The sequence below is a fragment of the Coloeus monedula genome (assembly GCF_965178545.1).
Source record: "Coloeus monedula genome assembly, chromosome: 3".
NCBI lineage: Eukaryota > Metazoa > Chordata > Aves > Passeriformes > Corvidae > Coloeus > Coloeus monedula.
Window position 1 is genome coordinate 4,311,838 of NC_138783.1, and position 13,751 is coordinate 4,325,588.

The 13,751-nt window shown below is 39.2% G+C and overlaps 1 protein-coding gene across 1 annotated transcript in view; it reads left to right on the forward strand.

The window, feature by feature from the left end:
* EPHA6 (EPH receptor A6) overlaps positions 1-13,473 on the forward strand; it is a gene marked incomplete at its 3' end in the record, with an annotated part of 381,057 nt that extends 367,584 nt beyond the window's left edge. Inside the window, exons 16-19 of the mRNA XM_082277981.1 lie at positions 1,657-1,806; positions 7,399-7,592; positions 9,880-10,029; positions 13,359-13,473. Coding sequence (XP_082134107.1) covers positions 1,657-1,806; positions 7,399-7,592; positions 9,880-10,029; positions 13,359-13,473 — 609 coding nt within the window. The remainder of the gene's footprint in view (positions 1-1,656; positions 1,807-7,398; positions 7,593-9,879; positions 10,030-13,358) is intronic.
* Positions 13,474-13,751: the final 278 nt, after the last annotated feature.

A 13,751-nucleotide genomic window follows, 5' to 3' on the forward strand; every position in this document is an offset into this window, starting at 1 on the left:
TCACAACTCTCCTTTGTCCCCCTATTTCTTCAGTCTCATACCCAAAAACCGCTTTTAGTTGCTTCCCACGTGAAACAGCTGTACCAGGAAGGGACCAAGAGTATCACTCACTGCAGTGCTGGTGAGGGCGGGTGGCAGCAGCTGAGGTATAAAGTCTTTTGCATCTCTGATGTGCCAGAGGAGTGCTGTGACCACCAGGATAATGGATAAATGAAAGGCAGATAGTGGAGGTATGTGGGCAAAAATACAAAAATACCTTATTAGTGCTGAAATCAGTAAGTGGTTTACCACATGTGAGGAAGCAAAGGCTTTGAAAAAGCAGCTGTAAAAAATGTAACATGGTACAAAGGACATCTTGGCCACTGTCATGCAACATAAATGTTAACCGTGCATTTCCCATCTCAAAGGAGGCGTTGGCTGAGTGGCACATCCTCACAGACACAGAGCTTGGATTTTGAACCATTTATTGGTAGAACAAACAGCTTCTCAGCCAGCTGAAGTGAGGCCTCAACAACTCACAGACAACTTTTTATACGTTCAAAGCAAATTAACAGAGATTTACATACTTGTTTTTAACTTTGGCTTCTCTCAATTGCCAAACGGATGTTCTAGTTCATTTCCCCTTTTGTTTCAGTCAGAAATACAATTATAACACTGAGCAGAATCTGTTACTGCTTGTTGAAAGCAACTACTGCTGAGTGAGCTCAGCTCTGCTGAGTAAGCTCAGCTCTGCCGACTGCTTCCTTCTACCATCTAGTGGCACCTTCACCATACTGCTTTTCTCTCTCTGAAGAGTTCCGTGAGAATGATGATAAATGTACAGTCTTGAAAAGAAAAAAATATACCTTTGAAATGAGCAATGTACCTGGAGAGGAAATACCTCTTTTTTTCTGACATGGAAAAGTAGTTTTCATACAGAAACTATTTACGAGAGAATAGAAGAGATACAGTGGTGTAAAGTACTAATGTCAGAGAAAAGTCCTACATCCTGTGGTCTTGTAAACAGTAAGTTAGGTGTGTTGATTGATTCCTTACTCTTTTTGGTGGGACAGCTTGGGTTTTAAGTTGTAGGCTGCAGAATGACACTGTTGAATATCCTAAGGAAATGCCCATTTAGGAACACACTGGGCTTGTTTTCTGCCTGGATATTTAAAGGGCACAACAAAAATTAAAAGATACCATCGAATGTAATGCTTTGAAAGTGTGCAGAACACCCATAGCTTCTTTTCTGATTACATAATTTTATTAAGAGCTTTCAGTGTTCCATTTTGCAATAGATGTTTCTGTTTCATTTAGGGAAAAAGCTTAAATGTCAACAAACTAGGAATTTAAGGCTTGGGATATTTTCAATCAAAAGGCATGTTCTGATTATTTATATGACTGAACAAACATTAATCATCTCAAATGCTTTCTGCTCTTTGAACTGGGCTGTTTTCACAGAGTGCAGGTATTGGTGAATTAGACTACATATGAAATCAAATTTTTTTCGAATTCCATAAAAAGGCATCTTTCTTCCTTTCCACTTGCAGCAAATTGACAAGGCAAATTGATGGAAGTCAGAATGTAGAATCTCAGAATCCAGGATTTTTTTTTTCTTTTAAACATGCATTACTCTGTATCCTAATCATATTGACCAATTTTCAACCAATTTTCCAGGGTGGGAAGATCCCCATCAGGTGGACTGCTCCTGAAGCCATCGCTTACCGGAAGTTCTCCTCAGCCAGCGACGCTTGGAGCTACGGAATTGTCATGTGGGAGGTGATGTCCTATGGAGAGAGGCCATACTGGGAGATGTCCAACCAGGATGTGAGTACTGCCCAGGACTAATCTGCAACTCATTGAAGTGTCCTTGGAAAGTTATTGCCACTCCCTGCCCTGCTTTGCTCTCCAATTCCCTTTCTAGGCTGGAATCTCAGCTCATTTAAATCATCATTATTCTGTCAACTTCAGTGGGGCAGGCTATTTATGCAACCTGAAGACCTGGCCCTCTCTAGCTCAAACCTTGACCTGCTTCCTCCCATGGAGTAAAGACTATTCCAAAGAATCATAGGCAAGTGCATGAAGTTCTCAGTGAAGTTGTAAACCAAAACTCGAGGGAATGCTGGAACTATTCTGATGGAGTTGGCCCCTTATCTCCAGTACAGTCTGACACTGCCCTTCAGTGGGCACCCATGGTTAAATTCTGAAAGAATGAAGCTGCCATGAGAAATGTATTTGTCAATTCTCCTTTCTAAGAATTCAGTGCATTCTTCTTACCTTGCAAACAGTGTATAGGCTTAACCACAGTGCAGGACAATAGCTCTTCCTCATAAAAAAGTTATGCTTTCTTCTGACTTTTTTTTAAATCCAAAAGCGGTGGCCAAATAAGCCTTCACAATTAAAAAAAATCCCACATTTGCTTCTAGTATAATTGAAGGTTTATTCTAGAAAAAGAAGCATGGAAAAGGGGAAATCATGGGGGTTTTTTCTCTACCACAATTTAAATTTCACAAATTCTCTTGTTTGATGGGTCCCTGTGACAGCTCAAACTGGTACACTTGGTCTTCACACGAGCCATCAATCTCTATGTCAAAATGTGGAATATCAGCCAAGCCACCTTAACCTCTCTTATATATGTGCTTAGAATATTTCTGCATTGGTTCTGAAGAATTGACAAGACTTTCCCAGATGGCTGTTTTTACATTGTTGCTAAGTTATTCAGCTCTTCAAGTCTGGTTGCGTGTTAAGGCTGATCGGTCATTTGGGGATAAGGATCTGAGAGAGATTTTAATTTGAAAAAATAATTTTACTGTTTCAGGAAGAAAAGGAAAAAAACAACCAAACCCATCAGAAACAAAAAAGCAGACTATCACAAACCTCTCAATTTAGAATATATTAAATAATCAGCTACAGCATGAAGATAGCAACGTGTAATTACTCCTACATCCAAAATAAAAGTATCTGTTAATACAAAATAATGCTGCAGGCCCTAATGATGCCAGTTGCTGGGGGCTTTCCCAGCAGTTCAGCAGTTCCCAGCACAAAGGACTCTTTTTCTCCTACCCACAGGCCTTCAGTGCCAGAATGAGAGCAGTGAGCACCTGTGACTTTCTACATACATTCAGTGACTTCGAGTGTCATTGGAAAATTCCAAGTTATTAGACATAATGTAAAGCTTATTTTACTGGCTATTGGGAGGGGGTTTTTAGTACAATAAATTACCCTGAATTCACAGGAGCTTATTTTGCAGAAATAATAGGACTTTCAAAGGTCAGTGGTACTGCACAGATGGAAGGAAAAATAACAGGGATGTGCACTAAACAGATTCATAAAAGACACAGGATGCAAACAACAGTTGATAAGGTCTTGCATGGGTATAGTCAGATGTTCTGCTACATCAAAATGTCTGCTGACATTACCATTAAAACACTTATTGAGTTTTGATCATAATAAAGCTCTTCTCTAGATAGCAATTTAAATATTTCTTGAATTGGGTGGATTTTGGTAGATCACCAAAAGTTTTCCAAGTATAAACTCTGCAGAGCCAGGTCTGGTTTTGGGGTTTGTTTTTTTCCCATTCCATCTTAACAACTACTTTTCTAATTATAAACTTAGGGAAGTGAACTCACTTTTTTAGACCATGGCTAAGTAAGTGATGAACACAGCTGATGTGAGAAGTTCTAAACTGGTACCTGCTACCTAAATAAACCCAGTCTGGTGTTCAGAGACTACAGCTGCTCACAGGTATCCAGAATGACTCAACGCCTCTGCAAATCCAGTATCCTCTATTTATATTCCTCAGCAAGGATTTGGAAGCTGAACTTAAGGAAACTCAGTTGAAAAATGCTTCTCATAAAATTAATACTGTACATGGCATAATGCAGAGGCTTAAAAATGTTTCTAAGTTTGAGAAATGCTCTTGTTTAAGTAAATAACCATTTTATTACCGTGGTAAGTCACTTCCAAACTGTGTTGATGCTGATTAATGCACTTCTTAGATGTGTGGCAGGCACCAGAGGTGTCCATTAATTAGGGCTGCTGCACAGTCTGTCGTGTCTTATTGCTTAATTAATAAACATTAGCCAAGATATTGAACTTTCCAAGGAAACTAGTGTACTGATGAACAGATTGTGCTAAGAGCCTGGCTTGCTAATGCTCATGTGAGGGAAGGAAGATTTATATTCCATGCATTTGGTTTGTAGAACAGCTGTGAGTGAAGTCTACTGGGACACCTGTTAGAGGCCACCGTATAAATTAGTGCATGGTGCAGAGCTACAGTGTTCAAAAAGAAGAAAAAAAAAATGAAAAGAATATCTAATGGATTTGTGATTGGTATGCAAGAAAACTACTGTAGCAAACAGAATAAAACTCCTTACACTCCTGAAAGTTTCTTGTAATACTGAAAAAATAAACTTATCCTAATACAGTTCTCTCAACCCACAGATATCAAAAGACTTGGCAGGCACCTGGGATTGGCTCTGTACCATGAGGCAGGAGCAGCTGCCTCTCCCTCCTGGTAGATTTTTCAGATGTCAGGAGGACACCGGGACAATGTCCCTCTGGACTCTCTTCTGTCTCAGTCTCATTAAAAAAGCTGTCAGTTAACTTTTGAAAGCAAGAATCTATGTTACTATTAATAATGAAACTATCAGGAAGATGACAGCTTCATTTTCAGATGGAATTTTTGCCAGTTGCCAATTAATTTGAAATTAAACTTGTATAAATTTCCTGTAGAAGTCCATAAAATACTGTTCAGACAATTTTGGTATCATAACCAATATATAATACTAACTCTGTGGTCAAACTTCACAGCTATGTCTAACATCAAACAAGCTGTTGCTGTATCCTTCTTGTAGATGCAGATTTCATGATTCATGTGGTGCTTTGACAACGTTAAACCAACACGGGAAAAAGGCATTTGAAAGGAGTTAACATGTAAAATCTTTACATGTTTTATAATATACAATTTTATATTGCTAAGAAAAACTTAATACTTCTTCCCTTTTAGGTACATGGATATCTGATTTCTCTGAACAGAGAGAGATGGGTGCTATGCACGTGGCAGAGCAAGAGCTAAAATAAATATATAAATAAATAAGGAACTAAAAAGCTCTAATTCTTCCTTTGAGACTTGATTCCCATTGCAGTATTCGACACTTATCACATCTTTACTCTTGCTTCTTAGACTCTAAAAATAATACTTGCCTCACAAGGGATACTAATGAGGCAATATTTCCAATTTATTTTTAAAATGTGCTGGTATTAATGAGAAATTATAATTATCCCAGTACCAGCTGGCATTTCTCTTCATACTGAAATGTTCCTTTTGAACAAGAGAGGAAACAAAATGCACTGTGAATTCATTTTCAAAGATATGTTAAAATAAAGTGTGGCAGAGAAAATATGTCTGGAAAATTATGGTCGCTTTTGGGTTTTTCCTGAATAAATTACTTCAGCAAAATCTCATCAGCCCTCTATTGTTGTGTTGAGCAAATGCTGTATGTCTCATAAAAGTAGAGCAGTTTTCCTGTTGCCTTAAAAGCAAAATACATTTCATAAATTCATCATCTGCAACAGGCACAGTTAAATGTAAAGATGATGGTATCTGCATTTCTGGGCTGCTAAGGATGGCCTCTTCAGTGGCCACTACCAGCTAAGCTCTGCCCCTCACTGTCAGGAGTGTTTTATGAAGCCACTTTGGACAAACTGCTTGAGATACATTAATAATAAATGTAAAAACAAATGTGAATAAAATTCCGTGCACATGGGGTTGAGTTTCGCCCCTCTTGAGTCCAGGGGGACATTTTCATCAGTGGGAGGCAAGGTTCTGAAGGACATACTTCTCTGGCAATGGGATGGCATCTTTTCCTCTAAGAGCAGCATGTACATTACAGTACCAAGTCACCTGTGTTTATAAAATACAGACAATCAGCTGTGAGCAGGTACAGAAACCTGGTTCCATTTCCTGCCATGCCATCAAGGGGAGCTCAGGTCCTAGCATAGCTTCATTACTCTTATTTTATTTGCATAATGCTTGCAGCGTGTTAGGCATTGCTGAGCAGAGCCAACATTAATTCAGAATTCAAATAGAGAACGGGGATATATTCCAGGATAATAAGATTGAATAAATTGAAGCCAGAGCTGGTGCTGTAAAACATTGATTTGCTGTAAACAGTTTAATGTAACCCCTTCCAGCTGCATTAATATGTCTGCAGCATGTACATACATCTGTGTGAAAATGATGGATGTCTCCTTGCAGCACAGTGGGGATCAATGCAGTCGGTATGTTCCTCTTAAGTGCGCTGTGTGGTTATAAATACTGTGTACAATCATTTGTACATTAGACAACATTTAGCACCAGCTGGATTTTTATGTGGGAGGGTGATGCATGTGTGGTAGGGTTGGTGTTTTTCCTAGCTTTGTTTTTGATTAGCCACTGTCTAGCTTTGCATTCTTTTTTATACCAAAAAAATCCTGACTGTGTAATTTGTAACATCATCCCCACTGCTACCACCACTCATTGCAGAACCTACTGACCTCTCCTCATGTTTTTTAAATCTTTCATGGGATGGATCCACGTAAGCTTTCCATGGACCTTACCTACTTCTGCTAACTCCTATCCAGCCATGCTGATATGCCATCCCATTTTCAAACAGTATTTTTTGCTACTTGTATTACTAAAAATCAGCTTTCCTTCAACTCTGATCAACTGTAATTTTTCATACTTGCAATTTACCTTTGGCATCAGACCTCTTTTCTTTCCAAATCCTTACCAAACACATTTTCTAGATCTGAAGGTCTCACTCACTTTAGGGTAATACCATAATTTTATTAACTTTTGTTTAGTCATAAACATCTCGGACATCCAGGTTTCTGAGGGAATCTCCGAAATAACTGTGCTGTAACTTGGTGTGAGGGACATTGCCTGATTTGATCATACTCTAAGGATCAGCAGAAACATGTGAACACCAAGTAAATTTGTCAGGGGCCACAATGTGTATTTTTAGTGCTTAAGTGTATAGGGGCATTGCCACATACAAACGCTGTGTCAGAATGCAAATATTACAGCATGGTGAGATGCAGTGGCCACACCAGGTGAGTTTGTGGCTCCTGAAGTAGATGAAAATGATGGTGATTTTGGTGAGTTCTTTATTTCCTTTCTTCATTTTCAGCTGTTTGAAGAGGATGACCAGAGAGCCTAAAAAAGTTCCTACTGTGTTTCATATGCCTACAAAATATTTCATGTCTCCTCTGGTCACACCCCTGCCAGTCCTGATTCCCTGAGTGAAGCCCCAGCAATGCATCAAGTGAGGGTGGCTGTGCCATTAATAATTTATCCTCCCTGGTTTCCAATTGTCAGTGTCGGCCTGTCCTTTCAGCATTTAATGCCTGGTAATCATACACATTGTATTTCTGTAGGTTATACTGTCCATTGAAGAGGGCTACAGGCTTCCAGCTCCCATGGGCTGCCCAGCTTCTCTTCACCAACTAATGCTTCACTGCTGGCAGAAGGAGAGGAACCACCGTCCCAAATTCAGTGACATTGTCAGCTTCCTGGACAAGCTGATCCGCAATCCCAGCACCCTTCATACCCTAGTGGAGGACGTACTTGTGTAAGACTCTATTTGGTACATTTTGGTTTTTCATAACACATAGTGGCTATCATTATGTGGTTTAGGGCATTACGTAGGGGTGGGAGGACCACAAAGTTCTGAGTTCCTAAAGTCATGCAGGTTCAAATCATTTTAAGTCCTTTTTAAGGTTTGCTTTATTGTTAATACACTATTGTAGAAGGAGGTTTTTTTCATTTCTATAAATGCAGATTATATTAGGCTTTTTTATTATAATTTTGGCTAAGTTCTGTTTGTGCACGATCTATCCTTAATCTTTGTGAATCTCTTTGTTCTTTTTTTTGGTATGTTTTTCCTATGTGCCTGTTTTCTCTTTGTAATTTTTTTTCTCTGTTCAACAGCCTGTCTCTCTATCTGACAGTGCTCAAGCAATTTGTGAACTGTGTCTTAGCTTGCTAAATCTTTATTTATCTGCAGCAGAAGGGCAGCAGTGACAAATAAGAGATTATGCTGTTACCATTCCACAACAAATTCTTGATACTGTTGCCCAGGGGTTTTTTTCATTAATATTACAGAAATGAATGCAGCCACAGGATAAGCAAGGCTGTGGTGGAAGAATTTGTCAGTATTTGTAGGCTTATTGATCCAAGCTGTCCCTGCATATCGGCCTAAATCCATGAAGGTCCAGGTGGCCTCACTCTCTTCATTCACCACTAAGAGTCACCTTAAGATAAAAGTGTTTTCATGGAGACTCCCTAGGTTTATAAGGAGTTCTCAAGCCCTGAGTGGGGCTTACTGAGAACCTTTAAATGCTTTTAAGAAGGGCTGAGCAACAAGGCAAAATTCGGGCTGGTGCCTTGTTGTGGGAAAGCCTGAATGGAGAAGTTGGTAGGAAAACCTGGAGTTAGGCCTACAGCCATTTCATCAACACAGACTAGGGGGACTTGTGGGATTAAATATCCATCCCCTAGAGTTAGCAGCCTCTATGTGTATATGCATATAAATATATATATGACTTGCTATTTGTACCTGGATCACTTTATTTAGCATCAGAGTAGTGTATTTTTATCTCTTTTTATTTTAAATCATAGTTTAAGATCTAAAAGATTTCTGCTTTATTGAACTATTGTTGACTTCACCTGCTTGGGAAAGTGTTTCCCATTCATTTGAGAATGCTTGATGCAGTTGTTGGGTAACTTAGGTGGTCAGCAGTTATTCTATAGAATTATAGAGTAATTCAGATGGGAAGGGACCATGGTAGGTCTTTAGTTACAGTTTGTACTTAACAGTGTTCTCCTGTCCTTTAGTGTCTCCCTCTATCATTTTGATAATATGAATGAAAATCACTGTACTTCATGTATTTGAATATGTGTGGGTAAAACTTGGTACGTTAAGACACTGGGATGTGTTGCTTCCTACATTACACATTAAGTCATGTTCCATAATGTTGGCTGGCTTTTGCTGTCTAAATTTTCATTTTCAATAAACTGTGTCTTTCTCCTAAAGACTATCATAAAGCTTTTACAAACAGCAGTGTGCATTTTCTGCATTTTGTTCATACAGTCTCTCTACACAAAATGCATAAAGCCAGTGGCAGTTGCGAGCCCTCCCAAGTGTGGCACACAACAGAAGACTGGAAATCAATGCACCAAAATTGGAATCTTTTTTTTCCCATCTTTGTCTCAGTTGTGATAATATTAGGGCAAAGAACTTAAAAAGAAATGAGACTAAATTAGCTCCAGTTTTATTTGCTACTCTGTAATTCTGTGTAAAAGCAAAGATATAATATTTTATTCTTTTTGCTTCTTTTAGGGTGAGTTTTAGCTTTTGAGTACTGTAATCAAAGTGTTCCTGTAGCATAATGGTATCACGATAAGGCGCCATCGGCGGTGGGGGGGAGTTGTAGATAAATGTAAAAATCATCTCATGGTGGTTTAATTTTTTTAATGGCAACTTATGCTAAATTTTCTTTGTCCTCTACATTGACTGCTGCATTAACCAATTACTATAATCCTGAATGTGTCGATCTGCAAGGAAGCATTCTGTGGAACAAAAATAAGAGCAGTGGGAGAGGCCTTTTCCTCAGTGTGTTACTGAGCTGCAGTTCTGTAATAAAATGTATTGTTTTAAGTCGTGCAACTTGGCAGACTGATGTGATTTATAAGCTTTAGACAATGGGTTAAAGAGATCCTCAGTTAAGATCTGACCTTTACAGCTCAGACTCCTCTCCCATTCCTTCTGCCTTTTAGTAAAAACAGTGTCTACCAGAGTAAATTGGGTGTCATATTTTGTATTGCTTGGTAACCTTTGCATTTTTTTTTGTTTACAGAATGCCAGATTCACCTGGTGAAGTTCCAGAATATCCTTTGTTTGTTTCAGTCAGCGACTGGCTGGATTCCATAAAAATGGGTCAGTATAAAAATAACTTCATGGCTGCAGGTTTCACAACTTTGGATATGGTTTCAAGAATGAATATTGAGTAAGTACATCATCTATTATCCCTACAGTGACTAATTAACCTGAATTTGTTTGGATGCTGCAGACACACAAATACTGTGGAGTATGGAACCGTGCTTTCATTTCCTTTCCTAGCTCAGCTAACAAAAGACAAATACAGTTATTTACCAAAACAACACAAGTGAAATGTATAATAGATTTACTCAGAACTGATAGTTCCACTCTGTGATCACACCAAACACAGCCACAGGCCAGGGATGAGTGTGTTTCCTGGGGAATCAGTTTTGATCTAGACCACTGAAATCAGTGGCAAAAATATTTTTTTACTTTGCTGTGAATATCATCAAGTCCTTATCAGCCCTGAAAAGGAAGTTGTTCCAAACATCTCTGACACCACCCTATTGGGTTTTTTTAATGTAAACCCTGCACTCAATATAATAGTGTTTGGGCAAACTATGGATTCATATTGTAGCATGATGATGGGATCTCTTTTGCTCTCTGTTCCCTTTCCATGAATTCCCAATCTTTTATTTGATGCTGGGACTGCCTGTATTAATACTGGTAGCTGTCAGTTAAGATCAGGAATTGTACATGTGAAATTAGGACTGATTTTCTCCCACACGTATCCCTTCACATTCACCTACATTGAATTCCATCTACTGCATTATGGGAGAGTCACTTAGTTTTGTAAGATCATTCCAAAGCTCTGCACAGCTGGCCCTTCCCACTCTGAACAATTCAGCCTCACCAGCTGAGTTCTTCACCTCTTGCTCAGCTGTTTCCCCAGACCATTTACTGATTTCCTGAACAATAATGTTCAACATGATCCCAGCAGAGGTCCCTGCAGATTTATACCAATAACTACATTGTAAAACCTGACAAGTTACTGCTAACCTCCTGTCTTTAAACCAGTTATTTAGTCATGCAAAGACCACATTATGCTAAATATTATGTTCCACCCTATATTACACAGAAGTTACTCCTCATTTTCATTATAAAGCTTTTGTGAGGAATCTTCCCTAAAGCTTTTGGAAATCCAAGTGAGGTGTATCAAATGGATCATCTTCGTTGGAAACAAGTAGTTTCATAAAATAGAAGTTTTATTTGCAAAAGCCATGGTGACTCAAGTAGCTCATTTATCCAAGCATCCCGTAATTTTGTACTTCCTGTAGTTTCTCTTATGCCCTGTAATGATCACAGACTCACAGGTCTGTGGTTCCCCAGATCTCCCCTGGAAACATTTTGTCTGGCACCATACTTCAGGCACCAAGAAATTTTTAAGCATGTGGAGCACAGCTGATAACTCCTTCTCTCACAACCCTGATAGTATTTCCATTATTTTATCTTTATGTACTTTTGGAACTCTTGCCTAAATATAGTCTTGTTCTGGACGTGGGTTGTTGCTTATTTTTCAGTTTGTCCTATCACCTCTCCTGCAGTCATTTCAGACAAGTCCCCCAGAAAGGATCTGGCATGGGAGTAATTTCAGTTTCTTCCACAGTGAATGTCAGCTCAAAGAAATGGTTAAGTCTTCCAGCAATGGCCACTCTTTCAGTGCTCTTTTATACCCAAATCATCATTAGACTACAATTTTTCTGGCAGGTTTCTTGTACCTAGCGAGTTTTCAAAAGGATTTATCATGAGTTTTACTTTTTGTATTATTTTATTTGTTTGGGGGTTTTTTTCTCAAGTTCTTTGTTCATCAAGTTCTTTTTTAGCCTGCCTTACTCTGCTTTTAGAGCTAATCTAAGGTTATCATCCTTTCTACTTTCTTTAGATACCATTTCAAATTTTTGAAAGTTTCCCTCTCTCTTCAAATAACCTGTGTTACCCAAGACCTGCTGGCTTCTTTCTGTGCTTTATCAGGCTTTCCTTGATAATGCTTACTTTCCTTAAGTGCTAAGCATTGGTCTTGCTAAGACCACTCTCCACTGTAAAGCTTTATTCTTTTAGCTGACTCCTTTTAGCTTCTCGGATGCTAAATATTTTGGCTGCCCTCAAGTGTTGTGTATCATCCCCCACGTGAATGTTAAGCGTAAGTACATAGCTGCAAGCTCTCCAGTGGTTCCTCAGCTGGACGATACAGAGGCAGATATATGGAACTGCAGATCTGGAACTCATAAAGGCCATGCCTCATCCCATGAGCTCCTTTAGTGGTTGTATCATCATACAGTTTTTGAGGATAAACAGGCAATATCTCTGCATGTCCCAGTGTGGGATTTGCACAATTGACAGGGCCTATCTGAAGTTTCCCTGCCCATGTCACCTCTGTGATCTTTCTCAGATCTTGCAGCTGGGGATGTTTATAGAACAACTAAATTGGTGGATTGTGCTGAACTCTGGGGGCTGTTGACTTCATTCCTGCCAAAGAGTCAAGCTCTGTGGGTGACAAGAGCTACCCACCCTGGGGTGCAGGTCTAGATGAGATGAAGGGAAACTGGGAGGGAAATGTGGGTCAGGCTGGAAGATTCACTGCTAATTTGATCTTTAGACAATCTCTCACTACCATTCCCCAAATCATCAGAAGCACGACTGATGCCTCAAGCGGCCACCTAAAAAGAGAGACTAGACAAAAAAAAGGGAGTAAAGGTAGGTATTTATTTGAAGGGCCTTCAAAGGCACACCCTGGGCAGGCCAAAAGCTACATCCAAGATGGACCCAGAGTCACGAGTTCTTCACACTTTTATAAGTTTGGTTCATTTGCATATCAGGGTTAATTCTCCAGTTAAAGCTTCAGTTAATGATGTAATTTCTCCAATCTTACTCCCCTTCTAAAGATGTTCGTTTACACATTTTGGGCCTAGGACAATCTGGGTGTCCTTGGAGAGGCTTTGTTATGTCTACCTAGCATGAGAGAACATCAGTTAACAGGCTACAAGACAGTTCAGAGTTACACTAAGCAATACAGGCTTTGAAAATATGAAAGTTAAAACCTAAGGCATCCCAACCTCTGTTCTTTCTGCCTCAGAACTGCAATACTGAGTGTATAAGCCCCAGTTCTTTACAAGTGTGAGTGGGAAACAGTTGCTACTATAACATTACTAAACATGGGCTATTAAAACTCACCTCTCTGATTAGTCCTTGAGATTTGGAAAAATTAATTGACCAGTAGTATCACAAAAGCCCGAGTGCTCTAACTGCATTTTTTTTATTATATTCTTTTTCTTAAATGGCTGTCTTTAAAAAACTGAAATTGACAGATGCAGAAAACTTGAACATGTGCAGCTTTCTTATATGCCCTGGTCAGGAAGGTAAACTGTCCTGGAGAAGAAGTCATCATATATTTCTATTCTTTTGTGCACAAGAGGTTTTATTATATTTGCATCCAAGATGAAACTTTTTATCTTGCAGTGACATTAGAAGAATTGGAGTTGCACTCATTGGACACCAGAGACGAATAGTCAGCAGTTTACAGACTTTGCGGTTACACATGATGCACATACAGGAGAAAGGCTTTCATGTATGAAAGTAATAGAAGCAACTGTGTTTTGTGCCTCAGCATTTCTAAAATGGAAAAATATTCTCATTCTTCCCTCCTGCTCTTCCCAACTTCAAGAACTGCAGTCTCCAGTTCAGACTATACAAGTACTTCCATGTTAATGCTTCCAAACTGGAATTTTTAATCACACTGCACAACAGCTCCTCCACCAGTTCTCAGCCAATAAAATCCCGGCCTACTGCAAGACTCTTGCTACACATGACGAATAACTCAGCATGGATGTGTAACTTTGTATAACAGTATTT